Below are 22,004 nucleotides of genomic sequence, written 5' to 3' on the forward strand. Positions count from 1 at the left end.
CACCTTTTAGTCTTTTACTAAATAAGAATCATTAGGAAATCAGAAATTAGTTTATATTGCTACATGATGTAAATCAAGAATGCTATGTGAATTAGTGTTGAAAGTGTTACAAGAACGACTAAAACCACACTCAGATTTCATAGTGGGTCTAAACCTCGTGAAGAAAACTTCTGTCGAAACAGTAAGAACATGATATATATCTGAGATCAGAAGTCCAAGGTTCCACAAGGTTTGCTCTGGATATCTCTTGTTCCATTTGTCTTTTCTGACTCTTTGTGACCATTATCTCCTCTGCTTCGCCCAATTCCCAGCTTGGGTAAACCTCGGTTCAGTCCTTCCAACAAAACACATGCTTTGCACCACTTCTGCACATACAATGGTTCGATGAGCCAACATAGTTTTTTCACTTCTTAAGAAATCAACAAGAGAATCTTAATAACCATGATACTATGAGATATGTCTAGTCGATTTTGCAACCATAAGTGGAAAGGGTCCTGGGAGATGCATAAATTATTTAACTTCACAAGGATTCAATCCCATTTCCAACTTGAGATATTTTCTTTATGTTATGTGATTGCCTTGAATTCTAGAGTGTCTGCCTAACTGGTACTTGCACTAATTGTTGCAGTATTATCATAAACTATTTATACGAACATACATATTACAAGGAATATAAATTAGAAAACTTACTTGACTAGATATGTAGCCGCAACGTTCGCATGTTCCTTGCTCTGGCATTTTTGTGGAAGTGGCTATCCTAAAGTTCTCACCTGATTTGATTATATCAAGTATAGCCTGGGGCCTGCACCAGCCAAACAAAAACCAATATTCATGAATGGAGAAGGCATAATAAGGATTATCGTAATACTGGCAATACAACATTAACATGTCTTAAGCATCACTAACTAGATATGTATTTGAATACCGGAAAAGTACCTGAGTCTTTCTAAATCTTTAATAAATTCCCGAGCGAAACCACGATACGCATTAGGAGAATAAATGCCTGAAATTTTCACGGTGAACGTTTGTAAGATGAATAGAAATGCAGATGTAATGATAAGATTATCGTATTGAGGATGAAAGAGAAACTGGAAATCAAATTATTACATTCGGTAGAGAAGTAGTCGAGCTTCTTGAAATATGCATACGTGAACATCATCAGGTCAAGGTTTTCAAGAACACGTAAAACTGAAGGTTTAAGTAGAAATTATACAAAATAATCTCAAATAAGTCAGTTAAGTGAAAGGATATATAACAATTTCCTTCTCATAGGTATACTTGAACGGCTTGCATCTTGGAATGGGTCCATCCTCACCAGTGGTTATAGATGTGCACCTACCCAACCTAGAGACAGAACGACAATAAATGCGTTATGCTTATGAAATCAACGAAGACAACACATCACAGAGGATGCATTTCTTTTCGATGAATTACCTTGCAATGTCACCTCTTAAGATGTTTAAAAGAACAGTTTCAGCAATATCATCTGCATTATGACCAGTTACGAGCTTATCCACTTTTAACAATGCGGCACCCCGATCAAGAGCCTTCAGGTATGAATAAAATCCATTCATCAAATCATATGATTGAAAGAGAAATTGCAAATGCATGACAAGAAGGTGATGGCAGCAGAAACGGATGTAACATGAGTAGGACATAGAGATGATCTGATGATGTATTCACATTTTCGTAGAGGATGACTTGCCCTTCTCAATTGAGTGCCTCATGTTTGTCGTTTCTAATAACTTGACCAACGCTTTTTGAAAATCAAGATCCAACAAGAAGCACAAACTGAAGGAATAAAATCAAGTTCCCTTACCTGACGTCGGAAAACCCCACAAAATGTACAGTTGTTCTTTAACCCTATCATCTTCACTATTTCATCCATTGTCCATCCATACAAGTCCTTGTATGAGACAACTTTTAGTGGTAGCCCATACTGAAAAGATTAGACGAAAGAAGTTATTCGATGCGAAGATTAACAAAGATCCGTAAGCAAATATCCTAGTCCTAAAGCATCAAAACTTGATCAGGCAACAACATGAAAGCACTACTATATGGCACTCACTATGAAGCATACCGACAACAAAATGCAGAACTCGATTGACAACAAAAAACAAAATAAATACATAATGAAGAAGCTACCCAAACAACCATATATATCAAACTCACCAAACAACTTATAGCATATACTTGCTTACAGAACTAAATGCTCACCTGAATTTCATTCCTTTTGACTGTTTCAAGTGAATCATCCCTATAGCCTGTGATCCCTTCATCAACCGATAATAAAAAGAGATCCAAGCCATAGTTATGCCGTCGATTCAACTCAGCTAATACATAAGCAAGGACAGTGGAATCTGCAAACATCCCCCCGCAGAAAGAAGAAAAAAAAACAAAGCAATAAAATGAATTCCAAGTTCATTAGCAAAATTCCAATATCAATGGAAACGAAATACAGAACCAAATGTTTGTTCCAATAGCAATAGTAAGTTTATACCTTTTCCACCAGAAGCACCAATAGCAATACGTTCACCAGGCTTGAAAAGTTGGTTATCAACTATAGCACGATGAATCTCCTCCTCAAATACAGCATAAAAACACTCCCTACATATCTAAAAACAAAACCCTAACCCATCTCAGATTTCCCAGCTACAAAAGAACAAATTGAGGATCATTGAGCGAGTAGGAGAGTTGGAAGTTTACCTGTTCTAGGGTTTTGGGTCTCTTGAGTGCAGGTCTCCTCTCATTACAGATGCAGCATAACTGCCGAGCTCCCGGTTTCTTCAAGGGTGCCTCCTTGTTGTCGTCCTCCACCCTTGACATGAAGATGATGGTGCTGGTTGTAGTGGTTGTGATGACAACAGAGATGGTGCAGAATGTTAAGAACTACTAGAGAGCTACTGCTTTATATTTCATTAGAATTAGATTTTAGGACTCAAAATTGTTTTGTCCTCAAAGATCTTCAATATGGCTTTAGGCCTCTTTCAATATGGCTTTAACTTAGGTGGTTATTATGCTTATCACATCTTCATAATGTATCAATATTTTGTAACGACTGACATAGATCGTAGTCGGTTCCTTAAAAAAATGATTGTATGAACAAAATTTATCGTGGCAATACAAAAAACTAGTAGTATTTATATAGTCGGAAAATTAGGTCGTCGGTTCGAGAAATAAAAAAACATTTCGAGGTACAAAATTTTGTAGGATGGGAAAATTAGATTTTCTCCCAAACACACCCGGATCTTTTGATGTCGTCTGCGCGGAGACGATTCTGATTGGAGTTCTTTTTCTTCTCGTCTTCATCACTTTCTCTCTCTCCACCCCTCTCTTTGCCTCTATATCTCTCTCTTCGTTCCTTTCTTTGCCTTTATATCTCTGTCCCTCTCTCTAAGTTTCGACGGATGGAAGAAAGAAAAATGAAAGAAAAGAAAACGGTAAGAGAGTGAGAGAGAAGAATGGTGATGACGGTCAGAGTTAGTGGTAGAAGTGTTGCTGGAGTTATTTGTCAAAATAAGCTCCTTCCCTTTTCATAAGCTCCATTCACGTATTCTTCGTTTCTAGTTATCAAGGGTCTGTTTGATTGCGAAAATTCACAGGAAATGTTAGTTATTTTAAGGAAACATTAACTTTCCCAATTTTCCACAAAATAAGGGAAAGTTGTTACCCTCCTCTTCCTTAAGAATCTCCTTCCCAACACAAAATCCTCCAAAAACATCTCCATTTTTCGCCCTTCAATCGTATTTCCAATCTTCTCTCCTCGAATCGACTCTTTTCACCCATTACGCAAGTGTTCCAATTGAAATTCTCACTCCTATGTGACGGAAATAGAGATCTTCAACTTTTTTTTAGTTATTTAGAAAATATAGAAGACTCTGATTTCTATTGGTTAAAATTCAAACGTTGATGAGGTGGACAATTAAAAATATCTAAGAGGACACTCTAGAAACTATTCCACCATCGACACGTCATTTTAGAGATCAAAATAGAGTGTTGCATTGGAGAGAGTTTTCAAAAAAGAACACTAAACATCTTATGTGGCAATCAGAGTTTGTGTGATTGAATGTTGCATTGGAGATGCTCTAACAAAGCTCAGGTCTTTCACAAAATCCATATGTTTAGAGCATTTCATATGTCCCAAGATTTATTTATTCTTCTTTTCTAGGTCTGAATAATAATTTTGTCAGCTTCAATTTCATGTCCCAGATTTATTTATTCCCCTAATGACCACCACCATTTCTCTATCCTCTCTCTCCTCCCTCTCAAATTGTGACTTCACACAGAATTTCTGGACTTCTAATAATTTCTCCCATTGGAGATGCTCCAAGCCTCCAACAAATATGCATCTTACTTTTAGAAAATTCGCCATTGTGTAAAACAAAAGACTAATGTAGTGACTTGATGGCAACCACTGGCTGGTATATTCAACATAAACAGCATTTACTTATTACACCTTCAAATACTATAGTAAGCTTTCAGCTCTTCAAAATCAGATCGAGAACTTGAACCTCTAGTAAAAATCCAAGAAAGAGATACAAAAGACATATAAACATAATTTGCTTTTTCAAAAAGGTTGAATTTTTTTTCACAAATCTTACACTGTTATGTATTATATGTATCAAAAGAGGATTCACAATTTAACAAAAAACAAGTCTACTAATATCATTCATAAAGTATAGTCTCAGTGCCTTTTTTTACTATGTCCAAGTTTTTTACCCCCAGTAGCAGAAGCTGATGAATAAAACTAAATTATGGTGGTTTCTTCATATAAAGAGTAATGAGCACTCCAAATTGCTTCCAAGACGACCTTAGAATCCAAGCAAACCATAGCCAAGAGATTAAAATCCCCTTAATCAAAAGAAAGTGCTGGGGAAAACAGTATCATTCGCCATCTGAACCAGAATTTTCCTGGAGCCTTCGACGCAAATCACGATATAGAATCTCCATGAACTCCTGCAAAATCATAATGAGATGCATAAGACATCACCAATCAGTAAATAAATCTGGGCCTTAGGCACTCTCATCAACTTCAAATACACTGCTGCACTACAAAATATGTTTTACCCTTAAGGGCTCAAGATGTCTTAAATCAGACAGTTATAGTGTTTATTCAATTCATGAATCTTGATGTATCTTCATATTCATTTCATGATGTATCCATGCCTTGTAATGACTGTAATGACTCTTCGAGTCTATCAAAAATAAAATACAACGTATCTTTGTGATTTATCAGGAAAGAACGGAAACTACATACATTGACAAGATCCGGGTTGCTGTAAATTTCATCCACGAACTCCTCTGAAAAATCCCCTTCATCATCCAAACGAGCAGCAGTTTCAACTACAGAACGGAAAACTTCGGCAGGTGGAGATTGACGTTCGATCGTCCCAGCAGCTTGCTGAAGGTCAATCTACAAAACGACCAGCGGTAAGGCAGATACAAAATAATTGAGCAATCAACTTGTATAGTTAAATACCCATTTATCGAACCACCAGTAACCCGTAATTATAACCAAGAAAAAAGTCTAAAATTTGAAGAAAATATTAGTGGCATAAGAGTAGTAAGTGGAGCAAAACAAGAAAGGCGGGATCTCCATTTACGCTTACTACTTGGACGAATACTAAAATAGTTCTTACTATGTGAATACACTGGAAAGATGCAAACCTGCAAATTTTGGTTGGTTGGTAAGTCCCTGATTGGTCCAGTTACATTACTCATATTTTGTTGTGCAGAAATGGGTTCCCTACCACGTGAAGGCTCAGGGAAAGGCGATCCTCCTGTAAGGGCTTGAGAAACGATGGGCATCATCTGTTGAATCATACTCGAAAAATCCATCCCACCAGCTTGACCCCTTCCCGTCCCGGAGAACATGTTCCCAAGGTCTTGGCCACCAATCTGTTGAGTAATTTGATCAAGTGTGTTCCTCATTGAAGGATTGCTGGTAAACTGTTGTAACATGCTCCTGAGTCCATCAGGGGAACCAATTCCTGCTTGCTCTGACACCCCTGCCAATAGACCACTCAAAGCTGGGCTGTTTAGAACTTGAGACATTGCACTTGCAGCATCAAATTGACCACTGGATCCTTGAGACGCCAGTGGCATGGTGCTCACGATCTGTCCAGATACAGGAGGCAATTGGCCAGAGGAAGAACGATTCTCGTCCCTTCTTGCATTTGAGCCTCGAGCAACAAGAGATTGTAGAACCTGCTGCCCACTAGAAATAGCTTGTTGGGTCTGATTGACGGAAGGGCTGCTACTTTTTCCATCAGTAATCTTTCCTTCAGACGTTCCCCGTCTGCCTCTCCTCTGAGAAAATGAGAGAAGTTAAAGGTAGCTTAAAAAACCTTTCTATGTCTCAGTGTAAATTACTAATCCTCTCAAATAAACACTTGACTTTTTTTTTGAGTTGTCAGCGTGCATAGAACCCTTGACCACTAAGGTGGAAGACTAAACCTCTTGCCACTCCAACCAAGGGTGGAAGTAGACACTTGACTTATTTGCATAGTGTCAGGTTTTTTCCCTCAGCGCAACATAGAATTTGGGATTTTTTGGTTATGCTAAAGAGAGAAGTAGATGCTCATCTTCAAAGTAGAAATACCAATAGTAACTATATTTAGAAAAGGTTGAGCCGTTGAGGTTTGTTTAAGAAACATACATTTTAAAATACGTTACACCTTCGTATTGACACTAAAATTCCGTGACCTAAAGCAAGACGCAACACATCCATTCTAGCTATGATGAATTGTGCATGGGATGCAGGAGATGACGAAATTTTTATGCAACTCAGCCAGATTTCTCCAGTCACATGCAACTCAATAAAAACATTACTCACCACCCTTGCATTAAAAGTTTCAAAAGAGAACATTACTAACCACTCTAGGTTGCAGAGCTCCCAAACCTAACCCCAATGGAACAGATTTAACACCCTCAGTGTGCTCATGGCTCTGACTCGATCTTGAAGCATCGCCCAAAACATTTTCAGATGCAGAAGGAAGTTCATTTTCTCCACAAGGGCAACTTGACTCTCCCACTAAGTTAGCTGCAGACGCTTCTTTGGAAGTAAAACTAGAAGTTTCCCCGTCTTTTTTATATTGTTGACATTCAGATTGCTGCTAAAACATAACAAAATTACCTCAATTTCAATCCTAGGACAGGTTACACTAAAAAGAAGTATAACCACATAGCTAATCAAGCTCCATTAACAAACAAACTTACCTGATTAGGATTCCCTGAAACATCATCAGATTCAGATGCTGTTGGCGGATCCTGAACATTTGAGCTCTCCGGTTGACCTGGCAACAGAAACACCCATTACTTAAGCACGGAAACTTCAAATGAATAGATGCATTTCGTAGCAGCCGCTAATTGCTAGTCACCTGAAGGAACCGGATTTTCACCCCTCGTATCATGAAGAAGATGGCTGATCTGTGCATTGATTTCAGCCATAAGAGTAGGAATAGAAGCTTCCCCTGTAGAAGGCAATACAATAGCACTACCAGCACTAGGTTGTACCACATCGTTCACTACCACGAAAGAACCTTGTGCAGGGAATGCAGAGTTCTGATTATTCTGCTCAGGTCTTGGATGAGTTGGGATTATGTTGCGAACCTGGCTACTATCTAAAGGAAAACGCGGTGGAATAGTTGTTGCAATGACACTCCTCACCGGGAACATCCGGCCTGGACCTGAATCACCAGGATTTCCACTGCGATTTTCCCCTCGAATCGCATCCCCTGTATTTGGCCTAAACGCACCTGATGGTAAACCAGCAAGGGAAGTCCCTGGTAATCATACAATGTAATTGGTTCGGTCCTTTGAAAGAAATGTGTAATGAGTGAACTACCAATGTAGAAATAAATTCCTCACCAGCATGTATATGAATATTTACATTACGGGGTGCATCTCCGAGACCAACAGGAAGCATAATCCCACTATTTGGTTGAGTAGCAGGACTACCGAAGAGGGAGCTGGTTTGAAGAGGAAACGGCTGCAACAAAAGGTTATATTAAGCTTATTCAAGAAATTTGAGTGTATGTTTATCTCAACACTTGAAGCAGCTAATGCAGACACTTAGTACAGATATTATTATCTACGTAAAAAACACTGTAGATTGAAAAAAAGTGTTGATTAGAAGTATTTTGCAGTCAAACATAAAACTGACCTGCACCATTATAGGATTTGGACCAGAAGGTGATATGTAAACAGCAGGTCCAGCATTCACCAGAGATTCAGCCTGTAGTTGCACCAAAACATTCATTTTAGTTAAAATTTTCAGAAATATAGGAAACTGAATTTGAAACAGGCTAAGGGACTCTGTATACCGGAGATTGACCCATCCGCAGTGTCAGAATTGCACGACCGAGCTCTAAAAAAAGAGCACCTAAGTGTTGCATCGCTCGCCCCACTTGTACTGACTCTGTTTGAATGTGGCCTCGAACAGCAGGATCAGTAGAACCTCCTTCCCCTTCGAGACGTCCTGCAATATGCTACATTCAAGAATAAGTAGATTCAGCACTTCGGAATAAAACAATTGGGACATACAGAGTCGCAAGAAAAAATCCAAAACCTTTTCAGCAAACAAGAATGGGCACGATTCAAAATAGCAAACAAGCTTCTCGGAAGAAGAGTTATAGAAGGGCAGATAGCAGCACAATAGGCACACTTCCCTTCAAAAATTGCTCCAACCTCATTATGTGCTTCTCTTATTTGGTTATGAAAGCACTAATTTACTAAAAATGACACAGGCGTGATTTCCCACTTACAGAAAGTGCAGCAACTGTATGAACCCTTAGAAGTTCTTCTGCTCGTCGGATAACGGCTGCGAGTGCTTCAGGTGTTGGTGGTCCACGTACACTAGAAGACGACTCTGTTCTTGGTGGATCTCCGGCAGTTGCTGAAGGTGGCTGGTCCCCTGCATAACAGTGAAGTTTGAATTAAGTAACTATTAGTTGTTAGGGATCATGACAAAACTGGGCAAAGGATTTTGAAGCAATACCATTGACTGACAAAACAGGCCCCATGCGGTTTATGAAGTCCAAGAGTGTGCTTAGAGAATCAGGTATGGGCTAGGAAGAGGATGAATCAGCAGAAATAGTTACTAGAAAGTAGGAACCACATACGACAAGAAAAAGGGTAGCTAAGAAAAGAAACAAAGAAAACTAACTGATTGATGTGAAGGAACAGGTACTGCTGCGCCTCTCAAAGGAAATTGGAAGGACTGAGGGAAAGATTGAAATGGTTGATTTGGAAAGGTCGGCCCACCCCTTCCACTAACTCCGCGTGCTCCTGTTTCTGCACCTTGTGGGACCTGACTAGAAGCATTGGACTGGAAACAAAGGTATCAACACTCGGTTAGGAACTTACAACATAACAAGAACTTCAGGAATGAGAGAGAGAAAGAAGAGATCTCCACGTGTACCGCGGATGATATATTGGTAACCCCACCCACGGGCATCTGGTTCGCAATTCCAATAGTATTAAGAACAGCTCCGACAATCTAAACATAAAGAGAATAATTTGAACGAGTCAGACAAATTACAAACCACCCTAACAAAATAGAAGCAGAAAAATCCACATTATTTCATTACGATTAGAGGAGCATACCCGAGAAATGTCAGGGATACCACTTTCAACTTGGTCTCCAATATTGAAGGGTCCAAGAACTACACTGTGAGGAACTTGATTAAACCTGTTACGGTGAGCACCAGCACCAGCATCACTTCCTGCAACCAAAATTAGTTCACTCATACATTTTTCTGATTGGTCATTGAGACCCAACTGGTTGAGTTTCATTGTTTACTAATCACAAATACCAAAGGTCTGAAATAAATGCCTAAAGAATAAATTTTCTTTCCCCCAAGAACTTGGTATACTTTCTTCTCATTTGTTAGATTCACTGAACTTTGTATATGACTATATTTATATAATATATATAAACTAACTCGACATGATCAATTTCTTTCGTCGAACAAACATAATTGTTACAAAAGTGATTGAGATGAATGGCAGCAACAACCACAAAAGGTGTATCGGAGGCGTCAAAAGAAAGATTCTAAGGCCCAAATTCTGATTTGGCATGTCTTGGATGAAGGGCCCACTTGGAATCTTGAATAATGTGGGCCTAATCCAAAATGGTTCCACCTTGTTTAAAAGTTTAATGTCTTTTAGTGTCTCTTTAATGTCTTAAATGTCCTTTATAATGTCTTTTAGTGTCTAAGGAGTTTAGAAGTTCAATAGTCTACAAGTAAAGATGGCCAAGGTGGGTTTTATGCCTATATAAGGTATGTAATTCTGCTGTTTTGAGGACAGACAGAGAGTATTCCAGCAGCTAGTTAAGCTTTATGTGTTTGTGTGATGCAAATACCCCAAAGGTGCGATGCCTAAGGGCTCTAGGAGTGATTCCTAGTTTGTACTAGTGTGATACTAGTGCTTTATTTCTTATATATGTAATATAATCAAGTTATTTTCTTCCTTAATTCCAGTTTCCCATTTCTGTCCTACATAAAAAAGTTTAGACTTTAAAAAGAATAAACTATCAAGAAAGCAAAGAAGCAACACTCTTCGCTTGATGAAGCAGCCTAGGAATTTCTTCAAGATGCACCCGATTGAAGGTAAACCTCGTTTGCAAGCTCAGACATAAGGGTAAGATTCTGTGCAACTCTCATCATGTGGCAACATAAATAAACATTAAGAAGTTTTATCTGTAAACGAAGAATAAATACCTTGGTTACCATTATTGGTGTTTGCCTCTCCAGCGTTTGTTCCAGTCGAATTTTGCGACTGAACAGGCTGTCTTGCTACCAAATGCAGTGTATCACCATCTTCCACGCCTATGTATCGTCAAGGGATACACATATAAAGACATGCATGCAATTGCATCTTGTAACAGATATACTATTGATTTAGATGAAATGAGCTATTACACACTCTCTGGTTGCACTTTATAATGGCCCATTGTTATAGAAGAAAACCCATTCTGATGAATTGCTGCATACGGGCAGCTAATCCAACGACAAGGCAGAACTTTACTTAATTAAAATGGACTTAGTATCACCATATGAAACACTCATCAAAAGTGAATTTTTTTATCAATCATACAGGAAATATATGATATAACGAACTTTCTTTAAAATGATAATGACAAGGATACGATATTCCGAGAGACAATGATCATCCTTTAAAACCTTTCCCCTATAAATTAGCCGCTGCTGCTCAACTGGCAGACCAATTGTGCTGGCTATTTTCTCCTTGAACAAGGGAATTGGCATCTGCGGAATTTTAGGATGGAAAATATCAAGGATCGGCTTTCCATGTTCAACTGTTATAATATAGTAGGAAAAATATGTAAAACACGAGAAAGGGAAAAAAGAATACATTTTTTTCGACTTGAAAATTGTAGATCTGTGAATCGAGAGTCTTGACATTGACTTCAACAGTTGATTCTGAACTTTCAGCAGTAGCCTTGCTTGTACTGGCATCTTGAGAATTGTCATCTGCCATACTAAAGAAGGAAAGCAGAAATACAATAAGTATTTTATTAGTATAGACCCGATAAATGATAATAACGAAATAGAAATCCTATTTCTCATTAAAGATCCCACGTTAAAACACAACTAGTGTAAATCTGGGTGATGAAAAGAAGAAGCAATGGAGTGCCATTCCTGAACACTGACCCTAAACAAGTTACTACGTAACAACAACTAGCAAATGCAGATAAAGGAACATTTAAGCTAAACTGAGCATTTTTGTCATATTTAGTAGAATCTCTTAGAATTCTAAAACATTCCTAACCTCGCTTTGAGTTGTCTATATTGCCTATCATGTTTGCAACTATTTTAGTATATAAAATAAAATAAAGAACCGCCGTTCTTAACGGTCCTTGATAGTCATTGAAGTAATAAAATTTCACTGATCCCTCTGACACGTGTTTGAGGCATCAATTTGAATACCACGTTCTTCTCGATATCGGTATACACTTAAATAAGCATTCGCCTACACGTGTCGTAATGATTTTTAGCTAGTTATTCTATGACCTTAGGTACAAATTCCATGCTTTCAGAAACCGTTTTGCAGCCCTTAGATTTTTAGACAGGAAAAAGTTAATATTAGTTTCTGCATTAGTTCAAACAAGTGCCCAACGTCGTATTGTATAACGTGGAACTTGAGTATCAACGGAATTCATTTCTTGCATTTCCTTTTCTCCCCGTCTCACTTGCAAAAAAGCGATTTTGTACATATCATTGCCTATTTAATCAATCACTGCCGACATCAAGAAATCTTATCTCAAACACCCTAAATCAACCAACACCATGCTAACAAAATTTCCTTGTTCCTTTCATGCAACATGAGCGTGGGCATTTGTGAATGAAATCATGAACATGCAACCATAGTCTTTAGGCAATACCAAATGCAAGAAACAAACTTTGGTAGTTCAGCGGAAGAATCATAAACCAAACACAATGAATTCAATGAATATGAAGTTTGTAAACCAGATTGTATGTAAATGAAATGTCATAACCTAAATTAAGACTGGTGTTCATAGCAAAAGCTTCGAAAACAAAGAAGTACAAAGAAAAACTTGATCTTGGATATGAACTTCGATTCAATCGCTTAGGGTTTTCAGGATAATCATGCAACTATCAGATCGATTAGACAGATAATAAAGAGAAATGATGATAGATGAGAAGCAGTACCTTGTCTGAATCGTTTGAAACCCTAAAATCGGAGATTTGCTGTGAAGAAGAACGAGGATATAGATCTGTGTCTCAAGCTCGCGGTATCTACCTCTTTTTTTACAAGGTTTGAGTTGATGAGTGTGTTCGATCCGGGGCACGTACGACGGATATACTTATGAGATTGGTGTTGGACCGACCGAAAAGAACACTTCCGAAGTTGTCTTCCTTAGACGAGTTGAAGGGCAAGGTCAGTGGGAACACCGAGTCCATCTATCTACAGAATTCTGACCCAGACTTACGAGCTCCGCGCCTCCGCCCTACAATTGGACCGAGTCCACTGATCTGACTCATGGCTCAGGAACCCTTGGCTCGTAATATTGTGAAGGGCGGCTAAAAACGTCCGGTCTTTGCCCTATTATGCTAGTATAAGAGGATGGTTACGAAGTTTGACTCCGGTCAAATCCGTTTGACCTGCACTCGTTCTTGGCACTCGGATTAGATAGTGGGTTTTCTTCACTCGCACCTTCTCTTTGACTTCTATCTTTTTCGCGCCTCTATTTTCTCTTTCACTTCTCCCTCCCATGTACCTATAACTATTCGATTATAGAGTGCAAAGACTTTGTTACCACGCACATCATTATGGAAAGATATAGATGGTGACCACCAAAACCTGGCTTCCACATTGATGCAATATAGTTGTGGAATTGGGTTGTGCTTATATAACTGAACTCCTTTTGCCTTCAGTGTGGGATCAAACCTCACATCCTTGTGTCAACAAAGTGGTGAAAAATAATCTATATTGTAACACGAGGAGGGTTCTTCAAGGTTTATAGATGTGACAATGTTATAATAGTTAAACTCAAGCCTTGCTCTTTGGGTTGTAAATGTTTACGTCTAGTAAAAATTTATGCAAGCCAACATTCTTGTTACATCTAAGTTAAAAGTATATTAAACCCGATACCCGTCATGTTTGAGCCTGAGTTATCCGAGTCCATTAGTGGGCTTGAGTGGACAATCAATGACGTGAAAAAAAATTGAAAAGCGTGTGCGAAAAACTTGGTAGCCCTAATGCGCAAAGGCCAAGCTTGCCTGACCTGATGTCTGAAGTACCCGTGGGTTCCTATACCTGCCAATTCCTACCTCTCCCTACCCACGGGTTATTTAAGCATCAGACTTGGGTGGGTCGGCAAGCTTGCTGTTTGCCATTAGGACCAGCAGGTTTATCAGGTGGACTTTTTCGAACTTTTGTCGCCCAAGCCCGCTAGTGACTCGGGTAACTTGGTTAGGTCGGGTATCAGGATCAATGCATTTTTTTTACTTAGATTAGAAATTTTGGCGCTTATAAAACTTCACTTGACATAAGTATTCACAACCTAAAAGACAAGACCGAAGTTTAACAATTTTAACATTCTCACATTTATAAACCTTGAAGACCCTTTCTCATTTTAGAATATACAATGTCTGACTATACTTTTCACTAGGTTTTGACATAAGGGCGTGAGGTTTAGTCCCCCATTAATTTTTACTCTGTGTGTATGGGGTTGTGTTATATAACCATAACTCATCTCTACGACTTGACTGCATCCATGTGGAAATCAACGTTTGGTTGTCACAACCTGTATCTATCCGGGAATGCCATCAAGTATTATTAGGGATGCACGCATGTGAGGTACCTCAGATAGCCTTCTCTATCCGTGTTAGGTCGTTAAATATTTCGGGCCAGACGAGGCTCCTCCGTTGTGAGCAATGGGTTGTAGGGGTGGGAATCTGGTCAGGGCGGTTGGATTGGGCTTTGAAACTCCCTATCCATCTGGGCTGCATGCTTAATCAGGCGAGTTATATTAAAACACCTAGTGTCCAGAATTCGTATTCCAAGTCCGTTAAAACCTTTTGGGTTTCTAACGTATTAGGCGGTCAGGTCTTGAGTGTCCATGATGGGTTTCGAGTAGTGATGTTTTTCCCCACGCCAGAGGGCAACTCCAATATAGGGGCTTGGGCTCCCACCCCGTAGTTTTTTCAGCCCTAAAGTATTAAGGGCAATTCAACATTGGAGTCCAGTCCACCCAACATTAGAGTTGCTTTAAGAGACTAGAGTGTCCTTGAGTGGGCTCAGGTTTCCGTGGGCGGCTATAGGCCCGCACAACTTTTTCCCACCTGTAGCTCGGATGATGATATCTAATACTTTTTTTAACGGTCAGATACAGTGTGTTGACTTTATCCTTTACCTTACAGTCAAATAGTGAAGAAAACCGAAGAAGATGTGACCCACGCATACACATCTTAATCACACAAACTTTCAACATATCCTATTTATACACCACTTTTACATCCAACTTTTAACCCACAACCTAGTAAATATGTACGCATCGAGATCATAAAATGAACGATTATTTGGAACAAACCGTTCGACGAAAGAGCTCTCGGGAATCTTACGGTATTAAAGTAGAGAGAGAGAAAACTGACGACCAATAAGAAATGCATAGGTAACTGAGCATCAAAAAAGACCCTTTTTCAGAAACTTGTTTCAAGTCCGCATCGTCCTCACTGTCATCCCCTCATTTCCGTCAAACTCTTTACTGTGTGTTACTCACGAAACCGAACTCTAATAGCAAACCGAGAGTTTCTCTCTCTAAAAACTCCATTAAAACACATTTCACTAAACCCAAAACAAAACCCCCACTTGATAAAACTCTACCTCTTTCTCTCTCTCTCTCTCTCTCTCTCTATTTGGGAACCAAAATCAACAGTAACGATGCACGCGAAATCGGATTCAGAGGTAACGAGTTTGGACGCATCAACACCACCTCGATCGCCAAGACGACCGCTTTACTACGTTCAGAGTCCATCACAACACGATGTTGAAAAGATGTCTTATGCTTCAAGTCCAATCGGTTCTCCTCATCATTATCATTGCTCACCTGTCCATCATTCTCGTGAATCGTCTACTACTCGATTCTCTGCCTCAGTCAAAAACCCTAAAAACCCATCTCCTTGGAAGAAGATACCTGATAATCTTGATGAAGATGATGAAGATGATGAAGAAGACGATAAGAAGGATTCAGAACAAATTGCCAAGTTTTATATTGTCTGCTTCATTTTCTCCTTCATTCTTCTGTTTTCACTTTTCTGTCTCATCTTGTGGGGTGCTAGCCAGACTTACAAACCTAAAATCTTCATGAAGGTTTCTCTCTCTACCTTTCTCTCTGTTTTTTCCCCTAATTTTATCAATTCATGCAGAAATTGGTTTAATCATAAAACCAGATGATTTGTAGCAACAACACTAGCCTTAATCACTGTGAAAAATCTTTGCTTTAGTTGATCTAAGGAAAAAATCTGTTGTTCAAATGGGTATTAACCTAACAATCAACGGTCTTGATAACTTTTTAGTTTAGTAGATAGGTTTTTCTTATTTAATACTTGTTTTAGAGAGAGAAGGAGACTGGAATTAATAATTTAATTGATGGGTTTAAGTGGGGATTTTAGGGTTTAAACTAATGCTAAAAGTATGGGGTTTTGTTGTTTGTAATGACAGAGTATAGTATTCCAGAGTTTTAATATTCAGGGAGGGAATGATCATTCTGGAGTGCCCACAGATATGCTTTCGCTTAATTCAACTGTGAAGCTTTTGTATCGGAATCCTGCAACTTTCTTCGGGGTTCATGTTTCTTCTACCCCTCTCGATCTCTATTATTATCAGCTCAGATTGGCTTCTGGTAATGTAAGTTACAAGAAATATTCATACTTAATACTTTAATATGATTTGAATTTTGTTTGATAGTGAAAATTTGAACCGAAATGAGTGAACTTTCAACTTGTTGATATTCGATTTCATGTTATTAGTATGGAGCTAGGCCATTACCATAGACTAGACTACTAAATGTTTCGTCTAACTGGTGAAAGTAATCACATTTTTGATTTCATGTTATTAGTTTGGAGCAAGACATTTCCATAGAGACTAGACAACTAAATGTTTCGTCTAAATGGTCAAAGTAATCACATTTTTGTCACTAAGGACATCTACTCTTTAGTCTAATTTCAAAGGAATAGGTTCTTATGAAGCTTAGAAAATTAAACACATTTCGATAGAACATACTTCCCTATTATCAAGCACAGTCTAAAGTTTTTCTTATATCACTTTCTAATCAATCTCATAGGTTATGTTTTATTTTAAAATTTATGCCTCACCTATTCGTTCGAGGTCGTTGAGAAAGATGAGAAGGGACCACTGGTTTTAGCTTTTAAGTGTGAGGAATCTAGGAAAGTGACTTTTCACCCACAAGCCCATAACGGGGGCATCTTAAATGTTAGATGAGGTTCCTCATTTATAATGTATGATTGAAACTCCAATCGAAAACAAGCAAGATATGGGACCCGACCTTCTTGTTCGGGGTTTGAGTATCATTTTTCAGTAGATCCCTGAAGTCATTGTTTAGCAAATTTTGGCACCCTAGAAAGAGAAATGTTACTTGTACATGTAAATGGAGACAATCCAACTAAATAGATGATGCTAGTTATACATATTGTGAGTTTTACTTTATCGAAATGGCGTAATTTTTGCATTGAAAAATTAAAGAGTAGGAAGTTTCATCTTTCAAAATCATTGTCAATGGACCTAAGAATTTACATACAATATATAATACTTCTATAGTTTGTGAATTTCGGCTGCCTTTATTTTTATATTTGAATCATTACAAGGATAGAAAAAATGTAAATATCTATTTTAGGCTTGGTGAGCTAAGGTCTTGGAATCTAGGCCCAATTGTCTTTATGATTATCCATGTCCATTTGACAAGGTTTTGATATTTATTCAAATGCTACTGCCTAGAAACCATTTTATGGTACACTTTTTCCATAAACAAGTACATAATAATGTTTATTGTTGGCCCAAGCATCCAAAGCACAGAACCCAGAGGGCAGGTCCAGTACACCACTTGCAATGTCCTCATGATCTTTATCAAATGCAAATGTAGTAGTGCAGAACTCTGATATTTGGGCATGAGAACCAATAAGTGGTGGATTTTTGTGCATATGTTATCTTGACCAGATCTTGACCATTATCTCTACTTGTTCTAAAAGCTCAAACTTTACTCAGATTGAAGCACATAGTAATGTTATCATTTATAAACTTTTTCTTTTCTCGTTTTAACAGATGAAGGAGTTCTATGCGTCGAGGAAGAGTGAGTTGAACATGGTGACAGCAGTGCAATCAAAACAGGTTCCACTGTATGGTGGGGTATCATCTCTAAACGGGATAAGATCAGACAACCATCGGACGGTGAACGTGCCGTTAAATCTGACATTTGTGGTGAGGTCAAGGGCATATGTTCTCGGAAAGTTGGTTAAACCCAAGTTTTATAAGAATATCCGTTGCTCTGTGACGTTGAGAGGAGATCGACTAGGCAAAGCTATCAACCTCAAGGATTTATGTGTCTATGACTAGTTGATGGGCAGGATTCCATCTCTTTCTCTATAAGATGCATACTACTACTAGTTAGTTTGAATTATTTGGGTGATGAGGATAATTTACATCAGTGAGTTTGTTTGTTTTTACTGTTGTCTGTCAAATTTTTTGTATATTGCCCATTAGAGAAAGGAACCCATTGTTGGGTTTGATTGTGTTGATTTATATATTTAGAGGATTATGTAATTGGATAAAGTTCACAATTCTATTACTTTCCTTACAAGACCCATCCTTGGATAAGTAATTTCTGTTCTCCTTACCTCAATCAGTCGTCGCATCAATGGTGAATCATGTCAATGTCTGCCAACATGGATTGTTGTGTCTTTGTCTAGTGATATTTTTTTTTATAGATGGAGGGAAAGAACAGTTGAGAAGGCAAAAAGATGGATGATCCATGATTGAAGAAAGGAACATTCACAAATTAAAAGCAAAAAAAGGAAAGAAGAAAATAAAAGAAAGTGAACAAAAGTAAAAGGGAAACAGTCATTGATAATAATACTTGGAACCCACACAACTAGTGCCACAACTAATGCCAGCCAGCCTAGAGAGATGAAATATCCAAACTCACAAGCAAACTCTTTCATCTCCCTAAAACACAAAATTCAAATTACAAAACAGAGAGGCCTATATATCTAGCTTTGTATATATTTATATAAGCACCATATAACTAGTACTTACATATACACAAATCCATGCATGTTCTTAAAATCTAGACTGAAAATACAAACACATAAGTACTTACTAATAGGAACTTAAAGTAACCAAATTAATCAACAAACATAAAACCTTTCCTCCCCAAATGCAATCTTCTTCATCCTAATAGTGGGAGGGAGTTTCCTTCTCATCCTTCTCTTTCTCCTTTATCTCTTTCTCTACAGCAGTTTCTTCATGTTTGTGATAACCAGGGATCTTGTCTTTGATCTTCTCAAAGATACCCTTTTTCTCTGCTTTGTGTTCTTCTTCTTGGTGCTCTACTACCACGACCGGAGCAGGTGGGGGGATATCCTCTGGTTTCTTATGAGCACCACCAGGAAGCTTCTCTTTGATCTTCTCTAAGAAACCTTTCTTCTCTTCCACCACAGGTACTGGCTCTACTAATGGGGTCTCTTGAACTTGAACAGTTTCGTGAACTACTTCGATGGGAACGGAAGTATCATCAGTATAATAATGGTCTTCTTTTTTCTTCTCTTCTGATTCTCCCTTGTGTAACTTCTCTTTGATCTTCTCCTTCAATCCCTTCTTCTTCTTTCTCTTAATCTTCTCCCCTCCTTCTAATTCCACCTCTTCTTCACTTGACTGTAAATTAATCCAATATAAAAAAAACAAACCCAAGATCACAAAGTTAGTTCTTGATTTAAATTTGCCACTTACCATTCAATATAAATGAAGAAAGAGAGTAGAGAAAGAGAGAGATTAAGTAATTGACTTACAGAGCTAGAGCTGCTACCAGATCGGTGGAGTTTCTCAAGGAGAGAAGGTTTTTTCTCTTCTTCTACTTCATAATGATGAGGAATATCTTCATGAGTTTTGTTTTCATGGAGGTATTGTTCATGTTCAGAAACATGAACTTGTTCAAGTTCAGTAGTGACAGTTGCAACTTCAGCATCTTCTTTCTTCTTACCAGAGATGAAATCAAACAACCCACGATCTTTGATTTCATCAGCACTGATCACATCGCTGCTCTGTTCGTGATCATGGGTAGTAGGAATAGTACTCTTTTGGTATTCGTCTGCCATTGTTAATTGGTTGATTGCTGATCAAGAATTGAAACTAAATAGGAAATTGGATATTAAAGTGAAATTGATATTTTTTGAGATGGAAGAAATGAGAATTGAGAGGTGGTTTTTATAGAGAGAGAGAGGAAAAGAGAGGGGGGAATAAACGCGGTTATAACGCTGGTTGGTAATTGGTAGAGAGAGAGAGAGAGGAAATGAAATGAAAGGGCGTGGCAATCGAGTCATCATCAGCATCATCTTAAACCGACTAAAACGCCAAACAAAGAGAAAAGGAAAAGGAAAAAAAATAAATTAATTATTAAAGAAAAGAAAAAGAGATGTCGGTTCTGAAAAACTGTGGTGTGGGTTGGCGTTTCTTTCTCCAATGGAATCTAGACACGTGTATTTTGATCGTATTCTTTATATCCAATAATATAAAGACACGTGGACGATGGGTACATGTCGGCCTCGGGAGAAATGAAAAATCTGAGGATAGTCGGTGTGATCACGTCGGTCTTTTGTCCCCACATGCACTGTGGTCGATACCAGTGGTATTGGGTTTACGTGGTCATTTTTGTTCTTCGGTCTCATTTGAATCAGATATTTTAATACTTGTGTTAAAACATCAATTGTTGATCGAGCTTATGGACGTTTCCTATGTGACCATATTTCAATATTGTTTAGCTTCAATTTGAACAAAATTGTTTAGCATAAACTTGGACAAAATCGTTCTATGTAAAGAATAATCAGCATCTAACAAAAGATTATAATAACGAACCATAACGATTTAGAAGCCCACGTTGCTCGGAGAACCTGTAATTTTTGTCCTGTAAAAACTCAAGTTTATAATTGTTGTTGCGTTATTATTAGTCAACAGTTGGTAGCCCAAGTGGTTCCAAGGTGTTGTTGACATTAACTCTAAAAATCGTTCGAGGTCTCAGGTTCGAATCCCATTGAAGATAAAATCTTTGGTTATTTGAATTGAGATTTGGGCTTTAGGCCATTATCTAGTTGGACTGTAGGCTGGGTCATGTTAGAGTTTGAGTGGGCGGGTAGCAACTAGCAAGCTTATCACATCTTTGATGTATTCGATTCTCAAAAAAAAAAAAAGAATTTATAACAGTTGTCCTTCAGCCAATCCCACTAAACCACAAAACAAAGTAAATGTCAACAACTGCTCCCCTAAGGTGAATATGTCATCGGGTGTGTTGGAATACCAATAGATATTTGGATGAAGGCATTCCAAATATCTTTAATCCACCACCCCTTCCTTCTTTAAAACTTTATTTTCAGTTTAAAATCTGACTTTCGGTTGAGATTAATAGCCCCTAATTCTGTTTTTTCTTGGCTGGAAAGTTTCCTCTTGAACTGTTATTCTTTAGAATTTCAATTCTGGAAGCTAGAAAGTTAAAGCTACTCTCATCAAAAAAAAAAAAAAAGTTAAAGCTAATTTGATTAAGGTTTAGAAGGATCCAACTATTTAGTCTTTACAGCAGGACCCATTATTCACAGTATATACTATACTATTAATCTGGAGTTCTCAAGAAAAAAAAATCTATTAATGTGGAGATACGAAAAGTCATCTATTTCGAGTTGTCATGTGTAAATGTGTTAGACGTCGGTTCAATGCCATTGAATTGCACAATCAACTGTGTCCAAGGCAGACCAAATCTCATATCGATCAATTGAAAGACGTACCATTATGGATTTCTTTGGAAAAAAATTAACCCATAAGAAAAACAAATTGTCGTATCTGAAAAAGAACTAAAATTGGTATGGATTAGATATAACTATAAAATGAGATGATCTGGATTTCTCTAGAGCTCTTCTACATATTAATAATGCTATCCTCTTTTTCTTTCTTGATGTCATTATCAATGATAAATCATAATTTAATCCTAACAGATGGAAGTATGATCATAAAAAAGATAATAAAAGTGTCACATTCATCTAATAGTCCATGTTAATGCTATATCACACCTATATATTATGCTTCCCTATAGAGAAAAAAGTATAAATTAATGTGTTGTCTCCAAGTGTACGTAACAATAAGAAAGGGTTAATCAATTCAAAACCCTTTTCGACAAAATTCTAATTATGGCTTAAGTTATCAAAAGCTATGGATAACCGCGTATGTGGAAGAAGGCGCAT

The 22,004-nt window shown here is 37.9% G+C and overlaps 4 protein-coding genes across 5 annotated transcripts; 1 reads left to right on the top strand and 3 right to left on the bottom strand.

Annotated features, from left to right (window-relative positions):
• Positions 1-12: 12 nt before the first annotated feature.
• LOC147533820 (cytoplasmic tRNA 2-thiolation protein 1) lies at positions 13-3,095 on the bottom strand. The gene is made up of 10 exons (XM_086645234.1): positions 2,707-3,095; positions 2,501-2,615; positions 2,218-2,360; positions 1,820-1,939; positions 1,435-1,547; positions 1,252-1,344; positions 1,108-1,148; positions 937-1,003; positions 691-802; positions 13-365 (listed from the first exon to the last, which is right to left on the bottom strand). Exons 1-10 carry the CDS (start codon positions 2,824-2,826, stop codon positions 207-209), a joined length of 1,083 nt encoding a protein of 360 aa, XP_086501360.1. The 5' UTR covers positions 2,827-3,095; the 3' UTR covers positions 13-206.
• Positions 3,096-4,549: 1,454 nt separating this feature from the next.
• On the bottom strand, positions 4,550-12,823 carry LOC147533821 (Ubiquitin-like superfamily protein). Of its 2 annotated transcripts, none has more exons than XM_086645233.1 (18): positions 12,696-12,823; positions 11,377-11,503; positions 11,153-11,270; positions 10,725-10,832; positions 9,607-9,725; positions 9,422-9,499; positions 9,167-9,328; positions 8,999-9,068; positions 8,766-8,914; positions 8,325-8,489; positions 8,165-8,236; positions 7,870-7,990; positions 7,380-7,784; positions 7,219-7,295; positions 6,876-7,112; positions 5,668-6,309; positions 5,258-5,413; positions 4,550-4,956 (listed from the first exon to the last, which is right to left on the bottom strand). In XM_086645233.1, exons 2-18 carry the CDS (start codon positions 11,500-11,502, stop codon positions 4,885-4,887), a joined length of 2,877 nt encoding a protein of 958 aa, XP_086501359.1. In that variant the 5' UTR covers position 11,503; positions 12,696-12,823; the 3' UTR covers positions 4,550-4,884. The 2 variants fall into 2 exon arrangements, with proteins under 2 accessions (XP_086501359.1, XP_086501358.1); XM_086645232.1 differs by having other exon boundaries at positions 6,876-7,115.
• Positions 12,824-15,015: 2,192 nt separating this feature from the next.
• On the top strand, positions 15,016-18,365 carry LOC147533822 (late embryogenesis abundant protein). The gene is made up of 3 exons (XM_086645235.1): positions 15,016-15,858; positions 16,210-16,395; positions 17,827-18,365. Exons 1-3 carry the CDS (start codon positions 15,430-15,432, stop codon positions 18,115-18,117), a joined length of 906 nt encoding a protein of 301 aa, XP_086501361.1. The 5' UTR covers positions 15,016-15,429; the 3' UTR covers positions 18,118-18,365.
• Positions 18,366-18,607: 242 nt separating this feature from the next.
• On the bottom strand, positions 18,608-19,955 carry LOC147533823 (uncharacterized). Its single transcript, XM_086645236.1, has 2 exons — positions 19,569-19,955; positions 18,608-19,434 (listed from the first exon to the last, which is right to left on the bottom strand). The coding sequence occupies exons 1-2, from the start codon at positions 19,872-19,874 to the stop codon at positions 18,955-18,957; spliced, it is 786 nt and encodes a 261-aa protein (XP_086501362.1). The 5' UTR covers positions 19,875-19,955; the 3' UTR covers positions 18,608-18,954.
• Between the last annotated feature and the right edge of the window lie 2,049 nt (positions 19,956-22,004).

The sequence above is a fragment of the Eschscholzia californica genome, unplaced genomic scaffold (genome assembly GCF_041429995.1).
Source record: "Eschscholzia californica isolate CP2 unplaced genomic scaffold, dmEscCali1.0.p SCAF_6, whole genome shotgun sequence".
In the NCBI taxonomy this organism is placed as follows: Eukaryota; Viridiplantae; Streptophyta; class Magnoliopsida; order Ranunculales; family Papaveraceae; genus Eschscholzia; species Eschscholzia californica.